At 41.1% G+C, this 26,807-nt stretch overlaps 1 protein-coding gene across 1 annotated transcript in view; it reads right to left on the bottom strand.

The window, feature by feature from the left end:
- LOC138165480 (transforming growth factor beta receptor type 3-like) overlaps window positions 1-26,807 on the bottom strand; it is a 229,004-nt gene that overhangs the window by 19,246 nt on the left and 182,951 nt on the right. The window contains exons 8-15 of the mRNA XM_069093845.1: window positions 22,234-22,423; window positions 20,731-21,053; window positions 19,770-19,922; window positions 17,657-17,797; window positions 17,316-17,474; window positions 8,344-8,643; window positions 6,588-6,705; window positions 1,530-1,565 (exon numbers count right to left, since the gene is read on the bottom strand). Coding sequence (XP_068949946.1) covers window positions 1,530-1,565; window positions 6,588-6,705; window positions 8,344-8,643; window positions 17,316-17,474; window positions 17,657-17,797; window positions 19,770-19,922; window positions 20,731-21,053; window positions 22,234-22,423 — 1,420 coding nt within the window. The remainder of the gene's footprint in view (window positions 1-1,529; window positions 1,566-6,587; window positions 6,706-8,343; window positions 8,644-17,315; window positions 17,475-17,656; window positions 17,798-19,769; window positions 19,923-20,730; window positions 21,054-22,233; window positions 22,424-26,807) is intronic.

The following is a 26,807-nucleotide window of genomic DNA, read 5'->3' as shown; positions in this document are numbered from 1 at the left end:
CATCTCCACTCCAAATATCATTCCCAAGTCACAGGCGTTTTCAAAAACTCTCTAGCTATATAAATTCTAACCTACCTCTTTCTGCTTTCCAACCAACTAGTATAAAATGTCCAGTCAGAGCCAATCAAAAAGTATTCTTTTAAGTGCCTACTATGTGCCAGTCACTGCTTGTGTTATTGGCTCAGGTCACTTCTAAGCAGGTTCTCTAGGGCAAAGGGATTCAGGTGAGTGTGGTCAGCTGGAAAGACAACTATATTGGCAATTGAGGGACCTGTCTCCATTCCCTAACTGACCATGTGGCCTTAGGTAAGTCACTTAATTGTTCCTAGGCCTCAGCTGTTTCATCTGTAAAAAAGGGGGCAAAGTACAGGGTACATAGTAGGTACTTAATTAATTAACTGATTGATTAATTAAGGTGCTTGTTGATTGATGAAGAAACCATGGGGAACCAAGAGGAAAGGTGTTTCTATGGGAAAGAATGCTGTCCCTAGGCAAGTCAATGTAAAGCATCTATTCAACTTGCAAAATCTGAAGGCTCCAATCACAAGGCCCTCATGTCCTGCTAACCATGCCTCCATCATTCTTCTAACTCTGTGCATCCCTCTGCCCTTGGGGACACAAATAATAAACTGGGAAAATGCAAGCTCTTGAGTTCACTCTTTGAGAATTCTCTACAGAGGATTTATGGAAAGACACAGACAAGGACCAAACGAAATGGAGTCTGAGCTGGACCCATATGGACCCAAGAAATACTCCTGTCCATGAGTTTGGTGGTCTGGAGAGCAGAGGTGTCAAAGTACTCCAGGTCTCTTGATCCACAATATAAAAACTTTCCTAGGTAGCCAGGTGGTCTGGTAGTTAGAGCACTGGACCTGAAGTCAGGAAGAGGAGTTCAAATCGGACCTCAGCTACCCTGGGCAAGACCTTGGTCTCAGTTTCCTCATCTCTAAAATGGGGATAGTAATAGCCACTATCTCCCAGGGCTGTTGTGAGGATCAACTGGGATAATATTTCTGGAGTACATTGCAAACCTCAGAGCACTAAATAAATGTCAGCTTTATTTGCACCGCACTAGGAGGGCCCCAAATTGGTTTCCACTGAAAATAACTTTTTTTGTAGACATAGCGAAAATGTTCTCATGAATGCTCATGAACCCTTTGAAGACCGTAAGGGTGAGACTGAGGCGTCTAGTAAGAGAGAGTTTAAATCCAAAAAGTCCTTAGTACTTTGGAAAAACAGATGAACTCCCCCAAATTAACGCAACTGTTTCCTTCCTGCTCCTTGTATATCAATATTAGTGTGGGTAGGTAGAAAGGATGGCCAAAGTCAAGAGGGAAACAAGGGTGGGGGGAGGCAAAGGAGAAAGAAAGGAAGGAGAGGAGGAAGAGAAGGAGAAAAAGGGAGGGGAGGAATGTGAGCAGAAACCCCTTATCAAAACTTCAACCTCTGGCAAACCTCTATTAACCAGCATGCACTGAGAAAAGCCCAAGGGGCTTCCTTTCGAAATAGGAGGATTTATGAAAACTTACGTGGTGACTTCCCCATTGGATTGGCAATAGTTGGATCTGTGTAAGAAAAAGAAGAAGAAGCATTAATCACAAGATGTTCCCTTATCAAAATTCAAAGTGATCATCAACATTTCAGCCCAAAGGCTAATAATACAGGGTTATTGCAAAAACAGCCATTTTAGCTTGCACCAGCAGAATTCTCTAATAGCCACTGCTTGTCAAATCTCACTTTAACGGTCTCATCAGATCTGACATTCACCACAGAGAGTTTGGAGGTTTTGTTGTTTTGGTCTGAAGCTGTGCTTTTACCAGTGTGGGTGACTCCCAGTGTGGTAATTCCCTCTGTGGATACAGATCAGTAATCTATTTCTAACTCAAGACTTTGAGAGAATTGCCTGCAGAGTTGAGATGTTAAATGACTTGTCCACAGTCTCAGGATCCTAATAGGATGACAGACCCAGAGATGAACAGCTTCTCAAAAGCCATCTAACCCAATCTTTTATTTATAGATGAAGAAACTGAGGTCCAAGGAATGTCTCATATGACCAAAAGTCATATGACTAGTAGACAGAGGCAAAGTGATTTGCCTGATTCCAAGGCTGGCCCTCTTTACATTCCACCAGGAGGCCTCTCATAGTATAGGTGACTAAATTGGTAATAAGACAGTGTAGATGTGGCCTACATAAAGAAAACCAGATACACAGAAATTCACATTTTCTCTAAACACATCAATTAAGGTGTGATGGTAGTTTTACAAATGGATTCACTGGAGAGTTCTGTTCAATAGCAAAGCCCTCCAGTGTTTTTACTAAAGGTTTCCATTTACAAAACTTTAATTATGGAATTAAATTAATACAGTTTGAGCCCCTAGAGCGGCTATATGTGCATCAGGGTGGATTCAGGCCTGGACTCATGAAAAGCTGCCCCTGACCTGGAGGTCTTTCAGGAATGACCAGATACCCACTTTCCAGGTATGCTATAGGGTAATTCTGTTTAGGCACAAGTTGGACAAGGCAATCTGAGGGTGCCCTTCCAGTCTGACATAATATAATTCTATTTGCCAAATCCTATACACAGTTTTGTAGGAATACAGTGATTGTGTAATCAACCCATTTGCCTTTAAGTCAGTTAGAGCTGGGCTCTCTATGGCCCTAGGCAGTCATTCCTCTCAGGGCTAATTGTGGGTTGGGGCCTTTCAAAAACTTGAGGACAAGGACCATGGTCATTTACTCCTCTTAGCACCCAGCCCTGTGATGAAACACATCATTCAGCTCAAGATAGCTACTTGAGTGCAGAAAGAAGCATATTTTCATCTCTTTCTTTTTCTTTCATTCTATTTTTGTACATGGTTAATGGGATTTGTTTTGAATGACTATACATATTTCTAAGAAATTTTGTTTTTCTTGTCTTCTCAGTGGGTGGGAGAAGGGAAGGGGAAGGGAGAAAATTTAGAACTGAAAATAAAATAATAAAATTGAGTTATAAAAAATGAAGAAGCTGGGCTCGACCTCTCAGGTTCCTTTCAGCTTGAAATATTTGATCTCGTCAATATTTGCTCCTATCACTCAAACAGTCTTATGGCATGTATATTTTTCCTTTTCTACTTCACACCCATGTTTGGGAGAATTTTGTACTTTCTGTCTGTAAGAAGTAGGTAGTACAGCAGAAAAAGCACTGTTTCTAGAGAGAAAAAAGAATAAATCCTGTCTTCAATGTTATCTCTCCAGCAAGTGCAAGGCTCTTAACCTCCCAGGCCCTCAGTTTACCAATCTGTAAAAAGAAGGCATTAGACTAGTTGGTCTCTGTGGTTTCTTCCAGCTATAGATTTATGATTTTGTGGACTCCAAAAATGAGAAAACCGGAAACATGAGAATGATTTAGAAAAACAAAAAGTGTTGAAAAATGTACAAACAATGTTTGTTTTCCTTTAGGGCACTGGTTAGAACAGTACTTTTAAATACAGTTCTACCAATCTTGTAAAGTTCACCTCCAGTTTTTTAATCCAGTCAATTGGTATGGCAATCCAAACTCTAACCGCTTCCCCCATCCCATCCAATAGCTTCTTAATTAGCAAACCTCATTAAATTGTTTTTACTGTGGATTAAAGTTTTCCCATTTGACCACTTTTATATAGAACAAAAAAAACCCTGCTGAAATTCCAGGATAATTGTCCTAAGCCTGAATGATTAGAAGTCACAGTGGAGGAGAGATTATAAAAGAAAATCAAACCACCCGACTTGAAAGGAGAATGAATTGCTGGAAGTAATACGGATACATTATTAACGCCTAATTGTCTGGACTGGGACAAAGTGTGCTGGTGACCCATTAGCAGCAGGGATACGTCCTCCAAAGTAGGGAACGGCAACAGATGGGTTATGAGGAAGCAGGAACTATTGTTAAAAAGCCTTGTGTAATCATCAGCTGTTGCCCAGTTTCTGGGACACTTGGTTGTACAATTGCTTCTTATTTCTTCTTGCTCTAATTGGAAACTTAGATTATAAATCGGCTAATCCATTTAAGAGGGAAGCCTAGTGAATGGATAAAAGCCTTCAAGCTGGAGCTCCAAGACCCACCTCTGACCTATAGGGACTGGCTGGGTGACCCTGGTCACCTAGTCTCAGAGCCCCAGACAATTCTCCAAGATTATAAATTACAGGGAACATGCAGTTTTGTGCTGGTAGAGGGGGTTTCTTCCTCAGGCATTCCCCTTCAACAATGAAATCACAAACAAAACTCATTCATAGAGGGAACCTTTATGATTACAACTGTTGCTTCAAGTGGCTGGAAATTAGCTAACAAATGTCCAATCTGTCCATTTTATAACTGACTTTAGGTCTGCTGCATGACTAGCTTTAAATTAACTTAAAGCTCATTTCATTAAAATGAACAGAATCCCACTGAGGCAGAATGGTGTACCAGATTCTCCCAATGGCACTAGATGTGTGACCCTGGGCAAGTCACTTAACTGTTCTGTACCTCAAGCACCTCCCCAAGTTTAATGGCTTCACTGGTGGAGGAGGAAGCCGGACACTGACAATATACAGAATCATGGAACGTGAGAGTGTAGAAGGGGCTTTAAATATCGGTCCCTTGAATCAATGCTTCATTTCCAGGACAGGAAGGCCCTGAGAACTGAAGTGACTTGTGTAAGATCCCACAGCTACCTTGGGGTCCCTGCCGTCAGCACCCTTTGGGGAACAGGAGCCAAGGGCTTTGCTCCCCAGTCTAGGGCTCTTGCTGCTACATACATTCCATGGCTGTTTGTTCTAAATGATGATCTACCCTGCCTAAAAAACACAGAAACAGATGTGTAAATCTCAGGCTTTCCATGAAGTTAATCATGAAATTAGGACCAAATAACTTTCCATTCTAGTTTCACTAGACAGGGCTGCTTCTAATGCGCGTGTGTGCGTGCGTGCATGAGTGCACGCGTGTGTGTGTGTGTGTGTGTGTGTGTGTATGGTAAGAGAGGCAGAGAGAAACAGAGACAGAAAGAGGAAGGAGGGAAAATAGAATGGGAGGGAGGGAGAGGGAGAAAGGAGACCAAAACAGAGAGAAAAAAAGGAAAAACAAGAAGAGAAGAGGGGATGGAAGGAGAGGGAGAGGGGTGATGAGAGAGGAAAGGAGAGTGGAAGGGAAATAGAGAGAGAGGGAGGAGAGAGAGAATGAAAGAATGAAAGGCAGAATATTTTTGCATACAGAAGCAAATTATGCTTTATGCAAAGGATTCATTCTGGAAAAAAAATTTTTCTATATCAAATACTTAATTAAATTATTTTAAATGCAATAAAGGATCATTAAACAATGGGGAAATAAAGAAACTTTTTGTAAAACTGATCAACATCCAGTGACCAATTTTAATAATTAGATGATAAAACACATCTCTCTTGTCTTGAAAGAGATGGGAGGGATATTGACTGTGGAATGCAGAGGAAGTATGGCCCAATGGAAAGAGCCCAAGATTTTGAGCTGGAGGACCGGGATTTCAATGGCAGCTCTGTCTTTCATTTACTCTCTGACAGTGAGCAAATCACTTCCCTGCTCTGGGGCTTGGCTCCCCTGCTCTGTAAAAAGAAAGGGTGAGATGCTAACATCTCTCCCAGCAGTAAACCCATGATCCTGTGATTTGGATCCACTTAACTTTTTGTTAACGGGGAGGGTTTAATAGTGCTATTTAAAAGTGCACATCTGGAAATGACTTGTGTAAAAACAAAAGGAATCAATAAAACTTTGAAAAATACTTTTTTTTTTCCTATTTATAGGCAGGTAGGTGGATCAGTGGATAAAATACTGGAGCTTAAGTCAGGAAGATCTGAGTTAAAATCTTCCCACAGGCACCTATGAACTGCATGATCCTGGGCAAGTCAGCTAACTTCTACCTGCCTAAGTATCTCCATCTGTAAAATGGAACTAATAATAGCACCGAGCTCCCAGGATTGCTGTGAGATCAAATGAGACAATATTTGTAAAGCATTCTGCAATCCTTAAAGCACTATATCAATGTTATATATACATATATTTTTTTTTTGAGAGGGCAAGCAGACCTAAGATTTCATTAGTGTCAGGAACTCCCAGTAAGGAAACTCCCTCTACAGATGCAGACTGCCAACTCCTCTGCAACGTTAGGCTTAAAGAGGTGATTGAGACGTTAAATAAATGGCCTGCTTCTGCAAAGATAGTATGGGTCAGAGGAAGGACTGAAACCGAGGACTTCTTGACTTCAAGGCTGGTCTCCTCCATTCATTAGAAGGAACTATCTTGAAGGAAAGAAGGAAAGGAAGAAAGAAGGAAAGAAAGAAAGAAAAAAGAAGGAAGGAAGGAAGGGAGAAGAAAGGAGAAAATAAAGGAAAGGAGAAAAGAAAGAAAGAAAGAAAGAAAGAAAGAAAGAAAGAAAGAAAGAAAGAAAGAAAGAAAGAAAGAAAGAAAGAAAGAAGAGAAAAGAAAGGAAGGGAGAAAGATAGGAGAGAAAAGAAGGAAAGAAAGGAAGGGAGAAAGCAAGAAAGCATCCTTAATTGATCACTTGAAGACAAGCTGCCTGAGGCTGGGTGCTCTCTGTCGCTGGAGGTCGGCAAGGCATACCTTCGTTTTTATCTCCAGAGATGACCACCAGGGGTTTGGTGAACGTTTTTTTATTCTGCATCATGGCCCAGATCATGTTCACATCCAAAGAGGTGCAGGCTTCATCAGGAGGGATGCACTGTGGAGAAGGATAGAGGTCAAAGGCGGGGATTCTCTCAGAAGCAAACCTCCCCTGCCTCTGCCAGCACAGCTGTGTGGCTACCTCATTATCAGAGTGCCTCAGCGTTGTTTACCGAAGAGAAACAGGAGATGGAAGCATTTATCAGACCAAACTCCCAACAAGCTACAAAATCTACTGGCGGAGGAAATGTATTCTCAGCTGCATTTCAAAAGGCAAACACCGCAGGACAGCTTGTGTTTCCCCCAATGACTGGAGGCTTTTGCTGGGTTGAGAAAAGGGTTCTCTACATAAACCATAGAATGGGTGCTTTCTATTCAGCAGATCGATGAGATGTGAAGGCTTTGTTCACATGGGATACAGAAATGCATACATGAACTTGTTTCCATCTATTGAATCGAAAGGAATAATAATTTAGCTCCTCTCCTTTTTATTAAAGAGATGGGGATTATGGGTGCAGCATACTGAATACCTACATTGTCAGGCTCAGTGTTAGTTTTGGGGGTAGATTCTCTTTTTCTTTTCTATTCTTTGTAACAAGGAATGGTTCAAAACTTTTTGGGCAAATCAGTCAACCCCTTTGTGCCTCAGTTGGTTCATCCGTAAAAATGGATTTGAAGATCTCTAATGTCCCTCCTAGTTCTAAACTGTTGGCCTTATGTTCTGACACCTGTGTGACCTTAGACAAGTCATTTAACATTTCTTGGTTTCCATTTCCTCAATTGTTTAATGAAGAGTTTGGATTAAATGGCATCTGAGTTTCTTTCCATCTCTAGATCTATGACTGGATCAGTGTCATGACCAATCTTGATTTCAGGGAACTGATAATAAAATGTACTTCCCTTTTCTCCACAGGGAGGTGATGAACTATAGGTAGACAATACAGCCTGTGCTTTCCGACAAGGTTAGTATGTTTTGCTTGACCACACTTCTTTGTTAAAGATGATGAGGAGAGATGGTACTGGGAAAAGGCAAGGTTATGTAAACATTTTTTTTTAAAGAGTGTGTGTCATAAGCACACAAGGCTGATGTGATTAAATACCCTAATTAACCTTGGCAGTCTTATGGTTTGGCAACAGTTCCACACAACCATTAATGTCATATGGTAAAGGCTTCTGGTTCATCATTATAACAGTTCAATATATTGACCAAAATCAACCCAGCATGAGTATACACAATGTGAAACTTCCCTTAGAAGCTTTCCTGAATAAAACCAACCTCATAATCCACACAGAGAAGGTCAAAAACAATTGCAAATCAAATCTTTGAAGGGTATGGAAAAAGTAATGCTCGCACTGGACTTGTTCTCTAGTCTATTTGTAGTTCTGGCTCTGCACACGATCTGAATAACAGAGATAAAGCCAGACCACTCCCTCCACGGAAAATAATCCTAATTTATCACATATAGCGTACTCTTTAATAACACGAGTGGAAAAAATCATATTGTCAAGATTTATTCCATAAGATTCCATAAAACTCACAGGTCACTGAAGTTATATTTACTTTATTACTCTATTTTTGGCTGTCCTAGCACTGAACACTGAAATCTGCCATAACTTGTGATTATTCTGAAGGTCACTGTCTTATTTTTTAAAACATAGAAATGTAAAAGTTCAAGGGAGCTAATGAGCCACTAACCTTTGGCAGTCTGTGAGTGTCATCTTCTTTCTTTGTACACAAGGTGAGTTCACATTGTAAGAAGAGAAGTGAAGCGTTAAAAATGGGTTTGAGCATGAAACTAAATCTCTTTTTGTCCATCTGTGCGTGGAGTCGAGAGAAATGTGCCTTCTGGGGTGCATAGAATCTCACAGATTCATCTTTAGGACAAATGTTCTCGATGATAGTGTAATCAGACATCCTGTCAGAGTTGGAGTACGGAGAGATAAAGCACGTTTGGATGGCAAATCCCACGTCTTGGTCGACCTTGGTAACAGAGACCTACATAACAACACAAAGGAGAAAAACTGAAGAATGAGCCAAAAGCATCATGGGTTGGCACAGCCTTTCAGCCATGCTTTAGACTAACATGGCAGCCTAGAGATGCAGCATTTCAAAGTTAGGGAGGTGGTTTTTATTTGAACCAGAGTTTAAACCAGGAGTTTTATGCATATGTCATCCTGAGGGGTTCCAACACAAGTTAAACTTAACCACCTAAAACTCAAGTCCACTATGGAACCCAAGCTCATTGTCGGAGGTGCCTGTTTCTGTTGTGTGTGTAATGACTTCCTTCCCAAGTGAGCTCTACCCCAAATTAAAAATGAATGTAAACATCAAGCAATCACTAGTTGTGTGACCTTGGGAAAGTCTCTGAGCCTCAGTTTCCCTGCCTATAAAATGAGGATAATAAGAGTATTTACTTAGCTCAGAGGGCTGTTGTGATGATCAAATGAGAAGTGTAAAGTGCTTTGTAAACCTTTACATAACTGTTAGCTGTAATTGTTAATAATAGAGGCATTATGGCACAGTGGAGAAAAGCTGGCCTCAATGACAAGAAGATCTGAGTTCAGGTCCTGCCAGTGACACATACTGACTGTGTGATCCTGGGCAAGTCACTGAATTTTCCCAGTGCTCTAGGAAACTCACTTAAGACTACAAATTGCACAAAAGTGCTAGCCTGAATTAGTAGAGGGCATCTCCTATCCGGGAGTTCCCTATACCAATGAAATCACTTGTCTAATCCTTTTCCATGTTCCTATTACCATAATAATTATTTATTATTAATATTATTAAGAACAATCTCAATAATATTACAATTAGGGCTAGCCACAGTTAGGTGGTTAGAATTCAATACACCAGAAGCTTGTTTCCAATAAACTAATAGTTAAGAAACCTCAACTATGGACAAAGACCAAAAGATTCTCGAGAACTCAGCAAATAATAAATCACACTGGAATGTGAATATCCAGACGCAGAACGATAAGGGCTCGGGTATCACCATGATCCACAAAAATATAAGAATAACATTTCTAACAACGTCAGCATGCTAAAATACTCACAGTAATCTACAAACCACATGGACTAGAAAGCTGTCAAAATATAGAGACCAAGCAGAAGAAATTAAAATCCCAGAAGAAGAAGAGGGCAGGGACTGTCCTTTGCCTCTTTGTGTATCCTTCTGCTTAGCACAGTGCCTGCACATAATAAACACTTAATAAATGTTTACTGATTGGTGGAGTGAACGGGACAAGGTACATTAGCCTGGGTTCCATTGGAGCTGCCCTGAAGATACTTTCAGTGAACCGTCAGAAAATGAGCTTGTATCTCAATACTCTTAATGAATTATAAAAAGCAGTCAATTTCTCTAACTATGCAATAACCTGCAGAATATTAAATATAAACATTTAATAGCAGTATAACTACTGAATTTTTCACAATTATACTCTTCAACACCTTCATCACTCCACTGGAAATAGGGAAAAAGATACAAGTTACAAAAAATTAATTTTCCTAGAGGAAAAATTAGCTCCCAGGCTTTATGATAATACTGGATTTATGAAATGACGACTTCTTTTAAAAAGGTTCTCCAAAGAGAAGAGTAAAAAGTTCAGAGCTTATTTAACATAAAAAAGGTAAACTGAGTTTAAGTGATGTGGAAAGTTAGCATTAGCAGGGCAACCATCTTTCTGTTGACAACACTGGTACCTTTCTCAAGGGGCAAAACCAAGCTCCCCTTTCAAGGGATGTAATACAATGGGGTGACTCAACCTGGTGTAACCCTTGATTCGGCCAAATGTTCCAAATTGTTTTCAGGTCCCACACAAGCCTTGCCAAGTAACCTTCCTTCATTCCTGGAGCTTCTGAGGAGGATTTTAGGGGGAAATCTGACGTGAAAATGTCTCCAACTCATTTACAATTCCCTCTTTAAAAAATTGGTAAGGGTGTTAAGGCCAGATCTTATGGAGTTTCCCTTCTTTTGAAACATAAGGTTGTGTTGGGCCAAAGGTAAACAAATTTCAAACCTGATTTCCCTCAAATTCAGTTCTGAATTTAGACTCTAATGGATATCCCATTCAGGAAACCTTACCTCTTAGTCTGGGATGACCTGGGGGAACATACAAGCACTTCCTTTCTGGTGGCACTCTCAACCAAATTAAGGATTAATGTAAAACTGGGTATTTTAGGGATAAAATGAATTTTTATGTATTGCCCAATGTTCTCCATTGGGGATTCAGAACTTTGGCAAGAAACAAGAAGATGTGACTCAACTCCTCTCTAGGACAGTCTGTCCTACTCCAGACTGTCTCTGGGAGTGAAGCATTCCCATACCGTTAACTTCAGTACTCCAAATGATGCTGACAGAATGGGTTGTCTCAATTTACTGAAATCTGACATGGTCTGTTTTTCTTTTGTTTTTTTGGAGGATGTGTCTTACAAACTGAATTTTTTTTTACTAAGTCATCTTTCTAGAAAGTGTCTTTTTAAAAAAACAACAATAAAACTGTAAAATCTTTGCTATATCTCTCAATCTCAGAGTTTAGCTTTGCAAGACGGAGGACAATATTATAAATTAATCTTTCCAAGAGAAATGTATCATTTTGTTCCTAGCTGCTAAATTAAATTTATTCTTTTCTGGGGAAAAACACATAAGAAAGTTAAGATTTTTATATTCTATAAAAAGGAAACAAAAAACTATGAAAAGCATCCTAAATTCAGTAGATTTTTCTATCCTGAAAAACAAGAACAAAAAAACTTTAAGAAAGGTGTTTTGAACTCAGTAGATTTTTCCTTTCCAGAAAGCAAAAATAAAAACCATAATAAGCGTATCATGAACACAATAGGTTTGTTTTTAAACAGGCTATTAAATTATCTTACTTTTTACAGAGGGACTTTGAACATGTGCATAAACTAAGTTTTTTAAAATGTATATCAGAATAGTGTATAAGTATAATGATTGAGCTTGTTCCCAAAGAACAAAATGAGAAAATGTACTTTCTGTCCTTCTTTACAAAGATGGAGATCTCACAAAAACCCTTAAAAAGGACCAGAATTGGCTAGAGGAACCAAATTATGCCAACTGATACCATGAATTATTTTTATCCATAAGACAAAGAAAATAGAGATAGTGGGATGAATTTTTTATTCCAAATAAAATGACAATATCTGCTTGTAATTGTTTGTATTTAAAGTGCATTTACATAGGTAGGAGAAAGAAAATATTGATCATCGAATATATTTCCTTGTCAATTGACACACTTAGTCTTTCTAGTGTTAAGCACTTACTATGGTCCAAGCACTGTGCTAAACAATAATAGAAAAGAAAGATAGCCCCTTCTCTCAAGAAGCTCATATTTATTATGTGGTAAAGTATATTACCTTTGCAAAATTGATAGTGCTGCATAGAAATAAGCTGGTGTTATTATATTTATTCCCAACCCGGCATCATCTAACTTCTTCCTGAAGACCTCCAGTGATCAAAGGGAGCCCATGACCTCTGGAGGTATCCTACCACCCTAACGGATGGTTCTATTTGTTAGAATGTATTTCCTTCTATTCATCACCAAATATGTAGAAAAAACAGTTGGATGCTAGGGGCAAGGACAAAATGGAACCTAACTACAGACAGCTTCTACTCAGTGTTCTGCATTCTGTGGAATTAAAATTTCATATCGGGGCAGCTAGGTGGCACAGTGAGTAAAGCGCCGGCCCCGGAGTCAGGAGGACCCAAGTTCAGTTCCGGCCTCAGACACTTAACACCCACACACAAAAAAAACTAGCCGTGTAACCTTGGGAAAGTTACTTCACCCCAACTGCCTTCCAAAAGGCAAAAAAAAAAAAATCAGTGGTTTAAGGGTTTAACCTGACCTAGGTTTTTATGAAAGTTTAAAATATAAGATTGGGATTATGCCCAAAATAAAAATGCTAGGCCTCAAGAAAGGAGTGTGGGAAGGAGACACCAAAGTTCAAGATATATTCCCTAAATGATTTGTATATAATTAAAAAAAAAACTACGTCTCAGGAAGACATGAGACTATTCTGGTTGAATGGGGTATCTCTACTCTCTAAACAGGGGGTCTTAAGAGGAGGCAGCTAGGCGGCATCATGGATAGGACCTAGAGTCAGGAATGTCTGGTTCAAATTCTGCTTCAGATAATTTTCTAGCTCTGTGACCCTGGACAAGTAATTTCACTTGTCTGCCTCAGTTTTCTCAACTATAAAAATATATTAATAGTTCCTAACTCATAGGATTGTTGTAAGGAACAAATGAGATAATATTTGTAAAGCACATAGTAGGCACTTTACTTTTTTCCCTTATTTCTCCTTTCCCTTCTGGTGTCATGGACTTATTTCAGCAGCCTGATAAAACTTAGGAAGCCTTCTCTGCATAATTTATTTAATAAAAATAAAATAGCAAGAATTATAAAAGAATTCAATCTTTAAAAAAATAGTCATCAAAATATATTTTTTTAATATTTCACAGATCCTGGGCTAAGAACTCCAATTGACAAAGGTGTAACTTGGTTTACTTCTGTTCATTTTTTTAAAAGGGGAAGGGGAGTCCTTGAAAATGAGAATGTTCACCTTTACTTGGGCAGATATAGAGTTCTGTGTGTGGAAGGTAGACTACCCTATGCAAAGAAGTCATGGGGTTAGTTCATTTTGCTTAGCTGCCCTTTTGTGGGAGGAGGAGATTGGGAAGGAATTTACAAGTAAAGATTTATTGAAGTTAGGGAATAATAGAGAGGGAGGGGTATCCTGAATTGACTGCTCTTAAAATTAAAATCCTGCCTCTCTCATATTTTGGTTCTGCAAAATAACATGTCAAAAATATCTGTAAACTCCTTTCCCAAACCTCCTTGATTACAAGAATGACCAGGAGTCCTTGTTCATTTCTTTTTCAATGTTAAAGATATCAATAGAGTGTCATGTCAACAAATTCCAGGATCCTTTTAAACTATAAAATCAGAGATGATCTTTAGAAGGGTAAAAAACCCCTGACAAACAAGAGTGGGTTGACCTTCCACTAAAAAACAGATGAAGACAACTATAGCAGATCAAGTGAGGGGAACACAAGGAATATTAAAAGGAGGGGGAAATGTCCCTGAGTGGGACACACAAGGAAGACTGTGCCAAGGACTGGGAAAGAAACAAAGCAAAACTCTTGGAGGAACACATTCTATAAAGATGACACCTGGACAGGAGCCCTGGGGCTGGTGAAACATCTGGGAGTCATTAACGACTCCACACATATGGATGAATGCCAAACGAGAGATACATGGAGATTTGGGGGGGCAAAATGGCAATGGGGAGCATTAGCAAGAAGCTGGCACGTTTTCTACAGGGCAGAAAGGAGAGGTTCACCTAAAGAACAAAGGCTCCTAGCAGGACAGGTAATCCAAAAGTCACAGTGTCTGGACCACAGAAGCAGACAGAGCTCAATGCCAACAGACCCCATCCAAGATTCTGAGGCAAAGTAGAAGTCCTGATCCAAATGGGAAAGTTGTTTGTGTTCCTAAACCAGAAATATGTGTGCCTAAGTCATCTGAGATTTATGGAAGCATCTCATTTCAACCTGCTTGCGATGATGTCGTGAGACACCAGCTGGTCATACAAGACGGGGAGCTGTGAATTGTCAGCTGATGGCTTCTCTAATTAGGTACGCGGATAATATATTGTGCCTGATCATTCCAGAGAGCTAAGCCTATGGTTTTCCAAATAGCAGATCTCTCATCTCTGAAAAAGTCCCATCTTTCCCAGAGGCAAGAAGAAACTTGGGGTCTTTTTTTAAATTTTATTTTGCTTTCTGGAGGGCAATTGGGGTTATGTGACTTGCCCAAGATCACACAACTAGTTTTTGTGTCAAGTGTCTGAGGCCGAATTTGAACTCAGGTCCTCCTGACTCCAGGGCCAGTGCTCTATTCACTGCACCACCTAGCCGCCTGAAACTTGGGGTCTTGCAGAAGAAAGAAAGCTTTGCCTCATTTTCAGAAAAGCAATTCGGATATTGTCTTCATTCTATCTATGGCTCCTTTCAGTGGTACACGGGACAGTTGCAGGGAGTCAGGGCCATGTGTGATCTGGGCCAAGTGAGCCAAGCATTGTGTGGGAATTCAAGTTTCACAATGAGATGTCTTTTCTGAACATGGTCAATGCAAGAATTTGTTTTGCTAGACAATGAGTATTTGTTGCAAGGGTTTTGTTCTCCCCACTCCCCACCCCCAACCCAATGGAGAGAACTCTTGCCCCCTTCTTCTCCTCCCTATAGTCTCGGCTAAAGTCCTACCTTCTGCAAGAAGTCTTTCCCAGCCCTCACTTCATTTTAGTAACTTTCCTCTGAAATGATCTCCAATCTATCCTTTATGTCTGTACATCACTGTCTCCCCCATTACACTGCAAAGTCTTTAAGATCAGGGACTGTATTTTGTCATTCCTTACAGCTCCAGCCCTCAGCACAATTCCTGGAATACAGTAGGCACTTAATAAAGGCTTGTTGACTGACTAAATAGGTCTTTGGTCCCTGAAAACAATTAAATTAAAATTTTTTAAATCAAGTGTAATAGTCACTCACCTAATAAAATGATCATCTGGGAAGTAAAAAGAAAAAAATTAAGTTTCCCTTCATGGCAGGGGTGATTGGGGAAGCCCTAATTTGCTGAACTGGGGCACATCCCAGGAAGTGATAAATCCCTTAGCAAATGGCAAGTGTACATGTGTCTTGTTTGTTTTGGCTCTGTGGAAAGTATCATAGTCTAGCAAATCATTCCTGATCACCCATGTTATGAAATGGCAGAAATAATAACTCACATTTAAGTCAGCAAAGCACCTGTACACTATTACATCTGAATCTTATAACTACACAGGGAGGTAAGTACAACAGGCACTGTTAGACCCATTTTACAGATAAGGGAGCAGAGACACAGAGAGATTAAGTGAATTGCTCATGGTCACACAACAGAATTGGGATTTGAATTCAAGTCTGCCTGACTTATAACTAAAGCATCTAGTCTGCCAGGATCCCCACTATAACACGCCCAAAAAGTGGCTATCCAGCCTTGAGATGAAGACCCTGAATGAAGGAGAGTCCGCCATGAGATCATGAGCTCGTTGAGGGAAGGAATGATCATTTTGTCTCTTTCTGTATCCCCAGCTTTTAGTACAGTGCCCGTCACATAGTAGGAGCTTTATAAACATTTATGATGAACGACCACAACTGCATAACTTTTGTCCATGCCCTCCATTTAAGTTTTTTTGGGGGAGGGAATCCATACACACCCCCATCCTTGGGCCCTCCTCTTTTCTACTCTTACTCTACTACCACTCAGGGATCTCATCAGCTCCGCTGGATTCAATTATCATCCTTGTGCTGATAATGCTGGCTATCCAGCCTTGACCTCTCTGCTGACCTAGAAGAGCTGCACGTCCAACTGGCTACTGGATGTGCAGTGGATATCTTAAAGTTAACGTGTCCAAAATTGGACATAAAACCTTCCCCCTTTTCAAACTTTCCTGAAAAGGGCAGCACCATCCTCCTCATCACCCCAGGGGTCATCCTCGGCTCCTCGCCCTCTCTTAGCTCCCATATCCATTCTATTGTCGCGGCTTGCCAATGTTATCTCTCTGGCATATGCCTCTGGCACTCCTGCCACCGCGGTGCAGGCCATCATCACTTCAGGCCTGATCGATCCCAGCAGCCTCCCTGCCTCACGTCTCTCTCCACTGAAGTCCATTCCATGATCAAAGTGCCAACTGAACCGTGTCACCTCCTACTCAGTAACCTCCAGGATTAAACAGAAAATCTTATTTTTGTTCAAAGCCCTTGATAACCTGCCTGCCTCCCTCCACAACCTTCCTAGTCCTCTTACACACACACACTCCCTACCCACTCTGTTACCAGTGACACCGACTGCCCTGCTCCGTCTCCAGACTCCAGGCATTCTCACTGGCTGTGCCCCCTGCCTGGAATGCCCTCCCTCCTCATCTCCATCTCCCAGCTTCCTTCAGGTCCCAGCTAAAATCCCACTGCCTACAGGAAGCCTCTCCGGATCCCTCTTAATTCTAGTGCTTTCCCTCTACCATTATCTTCACTTTACCCTGTATGCACCTTGCCTGTACATAGCTATTTGCATGCTCTCCCACTGGACTGTGCCCTCCTTGAGGGCAGGGACTGACTTCCTTTGCCTTTCTTGCATCCTCAAGGCTTAGCACACTGTAGGTGTTTAATAAATGCTTATTGATTGACTAACTGGATGAGAATACCATTGGAGTACATTAGCTATCTACTAGTTATACACTTGGTACATGGGTAAGTCGTCTTCTTTTTCAAACACAGACTTATATAATCACACCCTTTAATCTTCTGTATCTAGACCAACACTCCAAAGATTCAGGATGCAGAACAGGCATAGAGTTTTGTGCAGAGGGCCGGTCATTCTTCCAGAAAATATCCTTTCCACTTAGCTCAATCCATTTCCCAAAATGGCCACACTTTGGTCTAAAACAAACCAGTAAACATTTCACTGAGCTGGGCACGTGCTGAACATGCTTGGCATTGTGGCTTGGCACGAGAGGGACATAAGAAGGATTCCCTCATCCTCACTGAAAACCAGGCTGCTACTCCCAGTATCATGGTAGACACTTGCCTGGTAATGCCCAACGTGCAATGTCAATCTTACCTCAACATAAATGTGCCCATTTTCTGCCACGGCTAAGATGCCCGAGGCGGGCACCAGGAAGAGGTCTGTATCATACAGCTCCATGTTGAAGGTGATGTTCTGGGCCTGGGGTTGGTGGGATACATCTGCAAAACTTGTCTGTCTCAGGCTGCAATTAAACTGGGAAAAGCCAAACGGGTAGAGAGATAAATCACAGCACTGCGTCAAAGCACAAAGAATGCCCAGGAAAATTTATGAGCTTGGGCAAATAATGTAAAACATGATTTTTTTTTTTGCAACTCCCCTCATAGACCACAGAAATATCCTCCCCCACCCACCATGTTCCAAAGTCAAATACATACCACCACGATTTCAGGCCTGCTTATGAAGAAACTATCTCCTTCATCTGTATCTCCTGGAAAGCCATTATTTCCCGACTCCAAGTCTTCATAATCAGTGGGCCAGCCGCTGCTGTCCCCAGGGGCTGATACCTGCATTATAATCTACACAGAGAGAAAGCATGAGGCATGATTAAAAAACATAGCAGAAGGCACCAACTACCATCCACTAGAGAAAGATGGCTGCCAAAACCATGTCCTTCCTGCTCTCCTTCTCAGCCCCTTTCTTAATTGTCCAGCTGCATCTCCCTTCTTGCTCATCTCTTACCTATCACTTCTCTGCCTTAGTGCGGAGGAGAATTTCACATTTTGATTGAGAACAGACTCTTTTAAAGAGTGCTTAAGAGCAATGAGTCCTGGGCCGGGCCGAGCTCAGAAGGGAAAGCATCCATGGCAGCTGGCTGGGGGATGACAGCCCATAACTCAACGCATTCCCCTCATGCGCACGTAGGGAGGTTCCTAGAACTCCTTCACACAGGGCCGTCCTTGTCATTAATATGATTTCCCACTTTGCACACTTAGATCAGGACCACGTTTTAATCCAAAAACTTTACAATTACTCTGAGGGCTGAGAGAGAAGACTGAACAATAGGTCTAAACAAGGAACCAAACTATTAATTAGGATGCTATCATGGGAAGGTAAGCAAGAACCCCTTTTCATGGCAGTCAGAGTCCCTGGAGGAAAGCCTAAATGAACCAATTAACAAGGCTGTTATGAGGCAGAATGGGCTGAGAGCAGGCTTCAGAGGCAGGGAGACCAGGGTTCAAGGCCCATGCCTTATACATGCAGCTATGGGACCCTTCGCAAGTCAATGTTACTTCTCAATGACATAAGTAACTAAATCGCCAAGAAGACGCTGATCTGCATTGATTAGAGGTCTTAGCTTCACCCGGCAATTCCTTATATCGATGAACTCAAGTTCTCTCCCTATTCTTTATTTTATCTTGGATATATCGAGCATGAAGTGGGATATCCAGGGAGATCTGATCAACAAGACATGGAAAGATGGAAGAGATGGGGAAAGACCAGATGTGTTCGTTTTGGAGCCACACAGGGACCACCGAGTCATGAAAATGGAGGAGACGGTCAATGGAGGGAGTGTGGACAGAGGTGAGAAAGACCTGAGAACAGGTGCTTGGGGAAGAACTACTGGGGTGGAAGGAGGAAGGAGACTGAGCGCAGGGTCTAATAAGAACAGCCAGGCAGGTAGAGGGAAGAACCAGGAAAAAGCATCATGACAGAAGCTGAGGAAAGAGAAAATATCGGAAAGCAGAGGCCTTTTCAGCAGTGAGACAGGACAGAAAAGCCAAGGATGCTGAAGACTGAGGAGAGGTTTGGAAATTAAGGAAGAAATCACTGGGATCTTGCAGAGGGAAGCTTTCAGTGCAGTAGTAGGGAAGGAGGCAAAGATTGCTAAAGGCCTTTCAGCTTCTGAAGTTCAATGACTAATCTCATCACCTGATGTAGACACAGACTCAGTAATGCTAGTGATAAAAAACTGCAAAACTCTTATGACTAGAAAAATTTACATTCAACCTGAACATTTCACTTTGGATTTTCTCACATTCATGAAAATCTCCTTAACATAACGTGACAATATACCATACCATAACATAATACAACAATGTAACAGCATAAAATTATAATACGATGTAATAACATATTATATGATAGAATATATAATACCTTTCTTTCAAGAAATATAGACAGAGTTTCCCCACAGATTTAGACACAACTAAAAAGTGTGCTGCCTCCAAAAAAAAGAAGGAAGAGAAAGGAGGAGCAAAGTATATGAAATTTCCTTTCAAGTTCTGGCCTGGCTTTTCTGGCCTAGAGCACTCAGGCTGGTTACTTATTTCCCCGGTAACTGTAAAGTCTTGTTACCAGAACTTAATAGCTCCTGGGTCAGCAAGACCTGGGTTCAGGTTGTCCATAAAATTCATCCTACATGGGTGACCCTGTCCATGTCACTTGTGGCTGAGGAAACAAAGCCTCAGGAAAGTGACCTGTGAAGCTTGGGTTTCACAGTGAGAAATCGAAGCAGGGCTTTGAAAGCCAGTCTCCCAGAGCACTCACCGAGTTATAATACACCACGCTGTCAGGGGCAGACCGTCGCTGCTGTGTGCCACAGTCTTTCAGGGATGACTCCAAAATGAAGTGGCTCCCATTAGTCTTGGCCTTGCAGGTCGGATCCGATAGGGACAGCTCTGTCCCCGTGTAGCCGCTAGCCTAGAATAAGCATCACCAAAAAGTTGGGAATTGAATAAATAATGCTCCTACATGGCAATAGTTTCACTAAGCCTTTTTCTATGGAAGGGATGCTGGAAGCTTGCATTTAACCCTCTTTTCCCCTCCCCAACACGTACCGCTCCTCTAAGACACCCTCTCCCCTGACCCCAGCAATGATCAACATCTCAAGGACTGTGTTAGAGTTCAATAGAAAAATACCAACACACAAAGATTTAGAAATCACTTTGCTGGGAGAAACGGGTACCAGGCAAGGAAAGGAGGTCTAATTCATTAAGCAAAAGTGAACAGTGAACAAGAAAGTATATTTGCCACAGGCTGTTGGTTGTGATGAGGAGAAAGCCAGGGTCAGGAGAACTTGGGTTCCAATCCCGCCTCTGATAATTACTAGCTATGTGGGCATCTCTGGGCCTCAGTGTTGTCAAATGCCACATGGGTATAATAATGCTATGGGTCCCTAACCTACCATCATCAAATAAGAAGATGCAAGCAAGTCAACCTTAAAGCATATATAAATAATAATAATAGCTAGAATTTGTACTGCTTTATATACATTATTTCATTTAATCTCATATTGACTCAGTTTCTCAGATGAGAAACTGAGGCTGGAAGAGGCCAAGGGATTTGCCAAGGGTCCCACAGTAAGTGTTTGAGACAGGATTTGAACTCAGAGTCCCCCAGCTCCAATCTAACATTCTATATGCCATACTACCCAGCTGCGCCATAGAAATGTTAAGTTATTGTTATCACTGGTGCTGGTTTCTTCCGTCCCATATGAAACTGCACCAACCTGCAGAGAATCCTTTTCAATAGCCACAAACATCTTTTCATCATTGCAGGTGACGGAGAAGGCAATGTCTACATGTCCTTGTGCCTCCTGGGGCTCCTTGGGGCCGGGAAACAGCTGGAGGGTGGGGTGGAGAGGCCTCTTGGGCTGAGGGAACCCATCCTCTCCCTTCTCCTCGTGTCTCCCTTTCCTGTTGATGGGAGGGAATGGAAAAGGAAAACTTCCTACTGGGATGGAAGGGTTCTCTGGGGAAGGCAGAGGGCTGCCTCCTAGGAGTATCCGAAGCTCCGGGGGAGTGGAATGTTCTTCCTCATCACTCATCTCCTCTAGGAATGAGAGAAGGAAATGCAGAAACACAACGTCAAGGGTCAATCGTCAGGTTATATCTGGCTGCAAGTTCATTGCATCAAGGACAGCAAGAAATCTAATTAATAAGGTGGATTTAGGTGAAATTATGTTATTGCGGAATAAAATGAAAGAGGGCATAGTACAACAGAAAAGCAATAGATCAGGAAGCAGAGAACCTGGGTTTGAATCCTGGCTCATCCAAGCCCACCCTACCTCTCTGGGCTTCATTTTCCTCATTTCTAAGATGAGATTGAACATTGAACATGACTTCATTAATGGGACTTAGCACAGTGCTTGGCAAATAGTAATATTAATAAATAATGATAACAATCAATGTTAAATAAATGCTTAATTAATGTTTACTGATTCACTGATAAAATCAATTGATTTGGGCTTTCCCAAAACAGCCTTCCAGTTTCTACTTAAGTCCATTGGTATGGATTCTCTAAAGATTTCTTATGAGAGGCAACTTGGACTGCTGCCTCAAGAGTCAGCAAGACTTGGGTTTGAGTCATGCATATGACTCGTGTTGTGTGGGTGCCCCCACATAAATGACTATGGATGAAAGAAAGAACGTGATTTGCCTGAGGTCACATAGCTAACAGTGGCAGAACTGGGATTCAAATATCTCTTAGTACCTAGTGTTCTTCCCTCATTTTCACACTTAAGGGCATGAAAGGCAAGAACAACACTGAAATATTCTCCATATGTTAAAAGTCATTACCATTCTTTTAGTTTTTTTAAAAAAATTTTTAAAATTAAAAAAATATTATTTATTTTTTGTGTTCGTTTAAAAATTTTTTTTTAGTTTCAAATTCTCTCTCCCAACCCTCCCCCACCTATTGTGAAGGCAAGAAATGTGATATCAATTATACATGCCAAACATATTTCTATATTAGCCATGTTGTCAAAAAAAGAAAAAGAAAGTGAAAAAAAACATGCTTCAATTGGCATTCAGACTCCATCAGTTCTTTCTCTGGAAGTAGATAGCATCTTTCATCGTAACTCCTTTGGAATTGTCTTGTATTGTTATATTGATCAGAATACCAAGTCATTCACAGTTGTTCACTGTAAAATATTGTTGCTACCACGTACAAATGTTTTCCTGGTCCTGCTCATTTCACTTTGCATCAGTTCATTTAAGTCTTCCCAGCTTACCATTATTCTCAAGCCAAAGATGAAATCGATTAGCCACTGGGGCCATCGTGTAGGATGTCACTGGACTGTAGCCATTATCAAAGGCCCACTTGACCAAATTTTCTTGAGTTGAAGGAATATCATTTCTTATAGATTTTGTCATAGCCATGGATCTCTCACTTTCTTTCCCAAAGCCAATGCTATTTGGAGCCTGAGGATAATAGAGAAATAACCCACATAAGATTTCTTTAGGTAAACAAAATCAATATTTGAAAAGAAAAAACACTGAAGGGAAGGATTCTAAAATTGCTTTCGGTCAGTGAGTCAATCAATGAATCATCATTTATAAAGTCCCTACTATGTGCTAGGCATTGTGCCAAGAACTGGGAATACAGAGAAAGGGAAAAGACAGTCCCTGCCCGCAAGGAGCTCACAGTCTAACATGGGAGACAACATGCAAACAACTATGTACAAACAAGATACAGATTAGATGAAGATAATTAACAGAGGGAAGGCACTAGCATTAAGGAAATTCAAGACTTTTTATAGAAGGTACAACTAACTGAGACTTGAAGTAAGCCAGGGAAGGCAGGAGGCAGAGATGAGGAAGGAGGGCATTCCAGGCATGGGGATGGCCAAGGTCGGGGAACATCAACTGAGAAGAACTGCAGGGAGTCCAATGTCATCACAGGACACATGTTTAGGTGGTAAAGTAAGAACATGGGAATGGTAGGAAAAGACCGGCTTACAGAGACTTTTATAAACCAAATAGAAGATTTAAAAATATTTATGAATATTTATATTGATGCAATATTTATGATTATTAAATATTTTAGCATTTCTATTAAATATTAAATTATCATAGTACATATGATGAATAGATTTATGTTCTGTAATTATGTATTGTTTGTGTATTATCTGCTTGTTATTTATATTTCCTATTTATAGTATTTATATATAAAATATTTATAAACATCAGCTTTGACCCAGGTGATTTTTTCCCAGAGTAGGGAGGACCTGCCAGCTGTGGAAACTGCCTGCACCCATGAATTGTGGCACCTCTTCTCTAGCTTACAGTCTTAGAAGAGCTGCCTAGAGCAAAGAGGCAGGTCGGAAGCCCCAGGTCACCCTGAGCCAAAGGTTGGCTCCCTACCCATTAAGCCACGCTCCCACTACTCTCCAGTGACACAAGGGAGTAAGCAGCCATCCCACATCACCTTGACCGGGTATAGTGTCCACTCAACACCCTGCATTGAAAAGCACAAATGACTATTTGAATCAATGAACACAGACACACATTTCAAAAGGAATATTCCCCTCCAAATCAGACTCTTCTTTCTTCAAACTAACTGCTAAAGTATACAGATATTTTTTGATAACATATACACACTAGAAAGGAGCTGTGATCTCATCAGAAGGGGCAGGGAGAGGACACTGGACTAGGGAGTCAGAAAGAAACCTAGACATTGATGAGCTAGATGACCCTGAACAAGTCACTTAAGCTGCATGGGCCTTGTTTTCCTCATCTATAAAAGGAGAGAGTGAAACTCAATACATCCTTATTTCCTTTCCATTTCTAAATCTGGTGGTACCATTGTGGATAGCACACTGGGCCTGGAGTCAGGAAGGATCATCTTGCTGAGTTCAAATCTGGCCTCAGACACTTATTAGTTTGTGAACCTGGGAAGTCACTTCACCCTGTTTGCCTCAGTTCCTCATTTGCAAAATGAGCTGGAGAGGGAAATGGCAAGCCACTACAGTATCTTTGCCAAGAAAACCCCAAATGGGGTCACAAAGAATTGGACACAACTGAAAGGACTGAACAACAAAAAGTTTTACAAAACTTTTCCATAGTCTGTGTCTGGAAATTGAGGTCCAGGGATTAAACAGCAAGGTCATCATGGGCTAAATCAGCATTAATCTTGCCAATAGAAATTCCAACAATGTATTCCGTGACCTGCTCCTACGATATATATTTTTTTAATAATAAAAAAGGTTACTAGGGACTTGCTTTTTAAAAATAGCCTTCATTATAATGTCCAGGATGCTTGGAAGAGGGATCCTGAAATGCAACCTAGATCATCCATGTTCTAATACACTAAATAAGCTCAGGTTCGTTTGCAAAATGCAGTCTGACAGCACAAGGAAGACTGCTGGGGGGGGGTCCCCTTTTAGGTACAGGGGATGCTGAATAACAGTATCTTTGAATGGAAAAAAACTAAATGTAAGAATCTTCCAAGGAAAAAAAAGAGGTGAGTAAGGATAAAGAGAAATCCCTGGTTCTCAGATGCAAAACATTGAGTTCTTCCCTTGCAGGGGACAGCAAAGCCACTGAGGAGTGGGCAGGATGGCTTGAAGCTAACAAGTAGCCATGAAGAATCATGCATCACATTTTCAACAACTGCTGCAGGCGAGTAGCCTGGCCCATCCAAGCATGCAGAACACTTTCACGCTGCCTAAGAAAATCGCTTTACTTCTCATGCCCAGTTTTCCTTCTCTTGCATGCACAGGGCATTCTTGCTGAATTCCCCATTTGTTAGCCCCTAACATGACGAAATCTTAATCTTTTCCCACTATAAAACCATCAGTTCACAGGGCTCAGCTCTGCCAAAAGGATGTAGGTCAAGGGTCTCAAGGATTGCAATCCAAAGCTTAATGACCTTCCCCCTTTTATTTTCTCGTCCCCAAAAGTGTTTAGTGAAGGACTGAGCTGGTTACAAGGGCCGAACAAAGATGGAGGGTCCCCCAGGCCCAGGCTCAGCTCAGGTCCTCATTTGAGACTATAAGGTCTATAGCTAAGGGTTCTCAAAACTTTTTTTGTGTCCTGGACACCTCTGATCGCCTGATGAAGGCCACGGATCCCTTCTCAGAAACATCATTTGTGGTCTACATTCATAATCAAAAGGAGTATCTAATTTCCGTTAGAGGCATGTGAAAAAGATATAATTGTTTTTTCATATATGTTCATGAACTCCTTGTAATCTATTCATGGATCTCTTGGGGGTCCATGGACCCAGATTAAGAATACTTGATTTACAGGGGGAAAACCTTGGAGAATTCCCAACCATTTAAGGGAAGGAGCAGCTTGTCCAGAAAAGGGAAGAGAAAAAGCCAGAGGTGAGGAAAAAGGAGGTCCCAAAGTTGTGCCGTTGGTCTCAGGCAGGTTCTTCCATAGATTTTCAAGCAGCATGGCTGGGATTGCAACTCTAAATAATGTCAACTGACCTCCTGTGCCCTATTTTTTATTTTTCAACAGCTGAAAAAATATATCACATTTCCAGAATACTCTGATCCTAACATGGGCCACCCACCTGTCCCTTTTTTAACCAATACAGTCTGATCTGTTTACACCTTTCCACACTGAATCTAGGGACTGTCAGCATCCCTCCTGCTGATCAGCTCTGGGACTTACAAGGCTAAAAATCCATTTGCACTTTTTCTAAAGTGTCCAGGTTTAAGAAATGGGGAGTCTTAGGGGCGGCCAGGTGGCTCAGTGAGTAAGAGCACCGGCCTCAGTGTCAGGATGACCTGGGGATCAAATCCAGGCTCAGATACTCAGCACCACACCCAGAAATAACTGGCCGTGTAACCTTGAGCAAGTTACTTAACCCCGATTGCTTTAAAAATAAAGAAATGGGGAGTCTGAGACAGAATTACTGTATGGGAGACTTCTCTCTTGCTCTTAGCATTGCCAATCGTCAATCCCAAAGTGTCTCTAGTTGCTTCTTTCCCTAACTCCTAAACTCTTTGGCCCCACCTTGAAATAGATAGAAGACAGAATGATCATATATAGACATATAGTTATAATATATATATATATATATATGTATGCATGTATGTATATGATGAATAGATGATCTCCTAAGCCATAGCGGGTCAAAGCCAAAGATATTAGAAGATGGATGGCATGTGCCCCACATGGGTAAAAGGGTCTTTATCAATCATAAGGCTGATGTTAGAATTCTGGGAGTGTCCCCATTATTAGAATGTGAGCAGGAGCTGTTTCTGCCTTTCTTTGTAGCCTCAGTGCTTAGGATAACATCTGAAATCTAGTAAGGACTTAATAAATTTGGGTGGATTGATTGTCTAATAAAATTACAATGGTATCATGAGATAGATGCCACCTAAAATGCTCATTTCTATCCTTTCATACTATGGAGGCATTCCTTGTTAAAAACACAGCAATATAAATTCCTATCCTAGCTTAGCACAGTGCCCCACATAAAGTAGGTACTTAATAAATGCCATTTATTGTTTTTTCTTTAATAAAATGCTGTTTATAATTGACTGTCACAGAATCTTATGTCAGAAGGACTCTCCGAAGTCATCAAGTACCAGTTATAACTGAATTAGAATTCTCTCTAAATGATCATACACACCCCCATTCTGCTGTGGGAGAGCTCTCCTTCTTAGGAAGATTTTCCAGACATCAAGCCTCAGTTTGACTCTCTGCAATTCACCCCTAATGCCCCTAGTTCTGCCCTCTGCCCTTACCAGATCGGATTCTCTTCCACGGAGAGTCCTTTAAATACTTAAAGAGAGCAATCTTGTCCCCACCAAGGCTTCTCTTTTCCAGGTGAAACACCCCCAGATTC

Source organism: Petaurus breviceps, unplaced genomic scaffold (genome assembly GCF_028583685.1).
Source record: "Petaurus breviceps papuanus isolate PSGF00001 unplaced genomic scaffold, PetGlider_PUasm1.0 209, whole genome shotgun sequence".
In the NCBI taxonomy this organism is placed as follows: Eukaryota; Metazoa; Chordata; class Mammalia; order Diprotodontia; family Petauridae; genus Petaurus; species Petaurus breviceps.
Note: the sequence above shows the minus strand (reverse complement) of the source record. Positions and strands in the feature narration are given on the sequence as shown.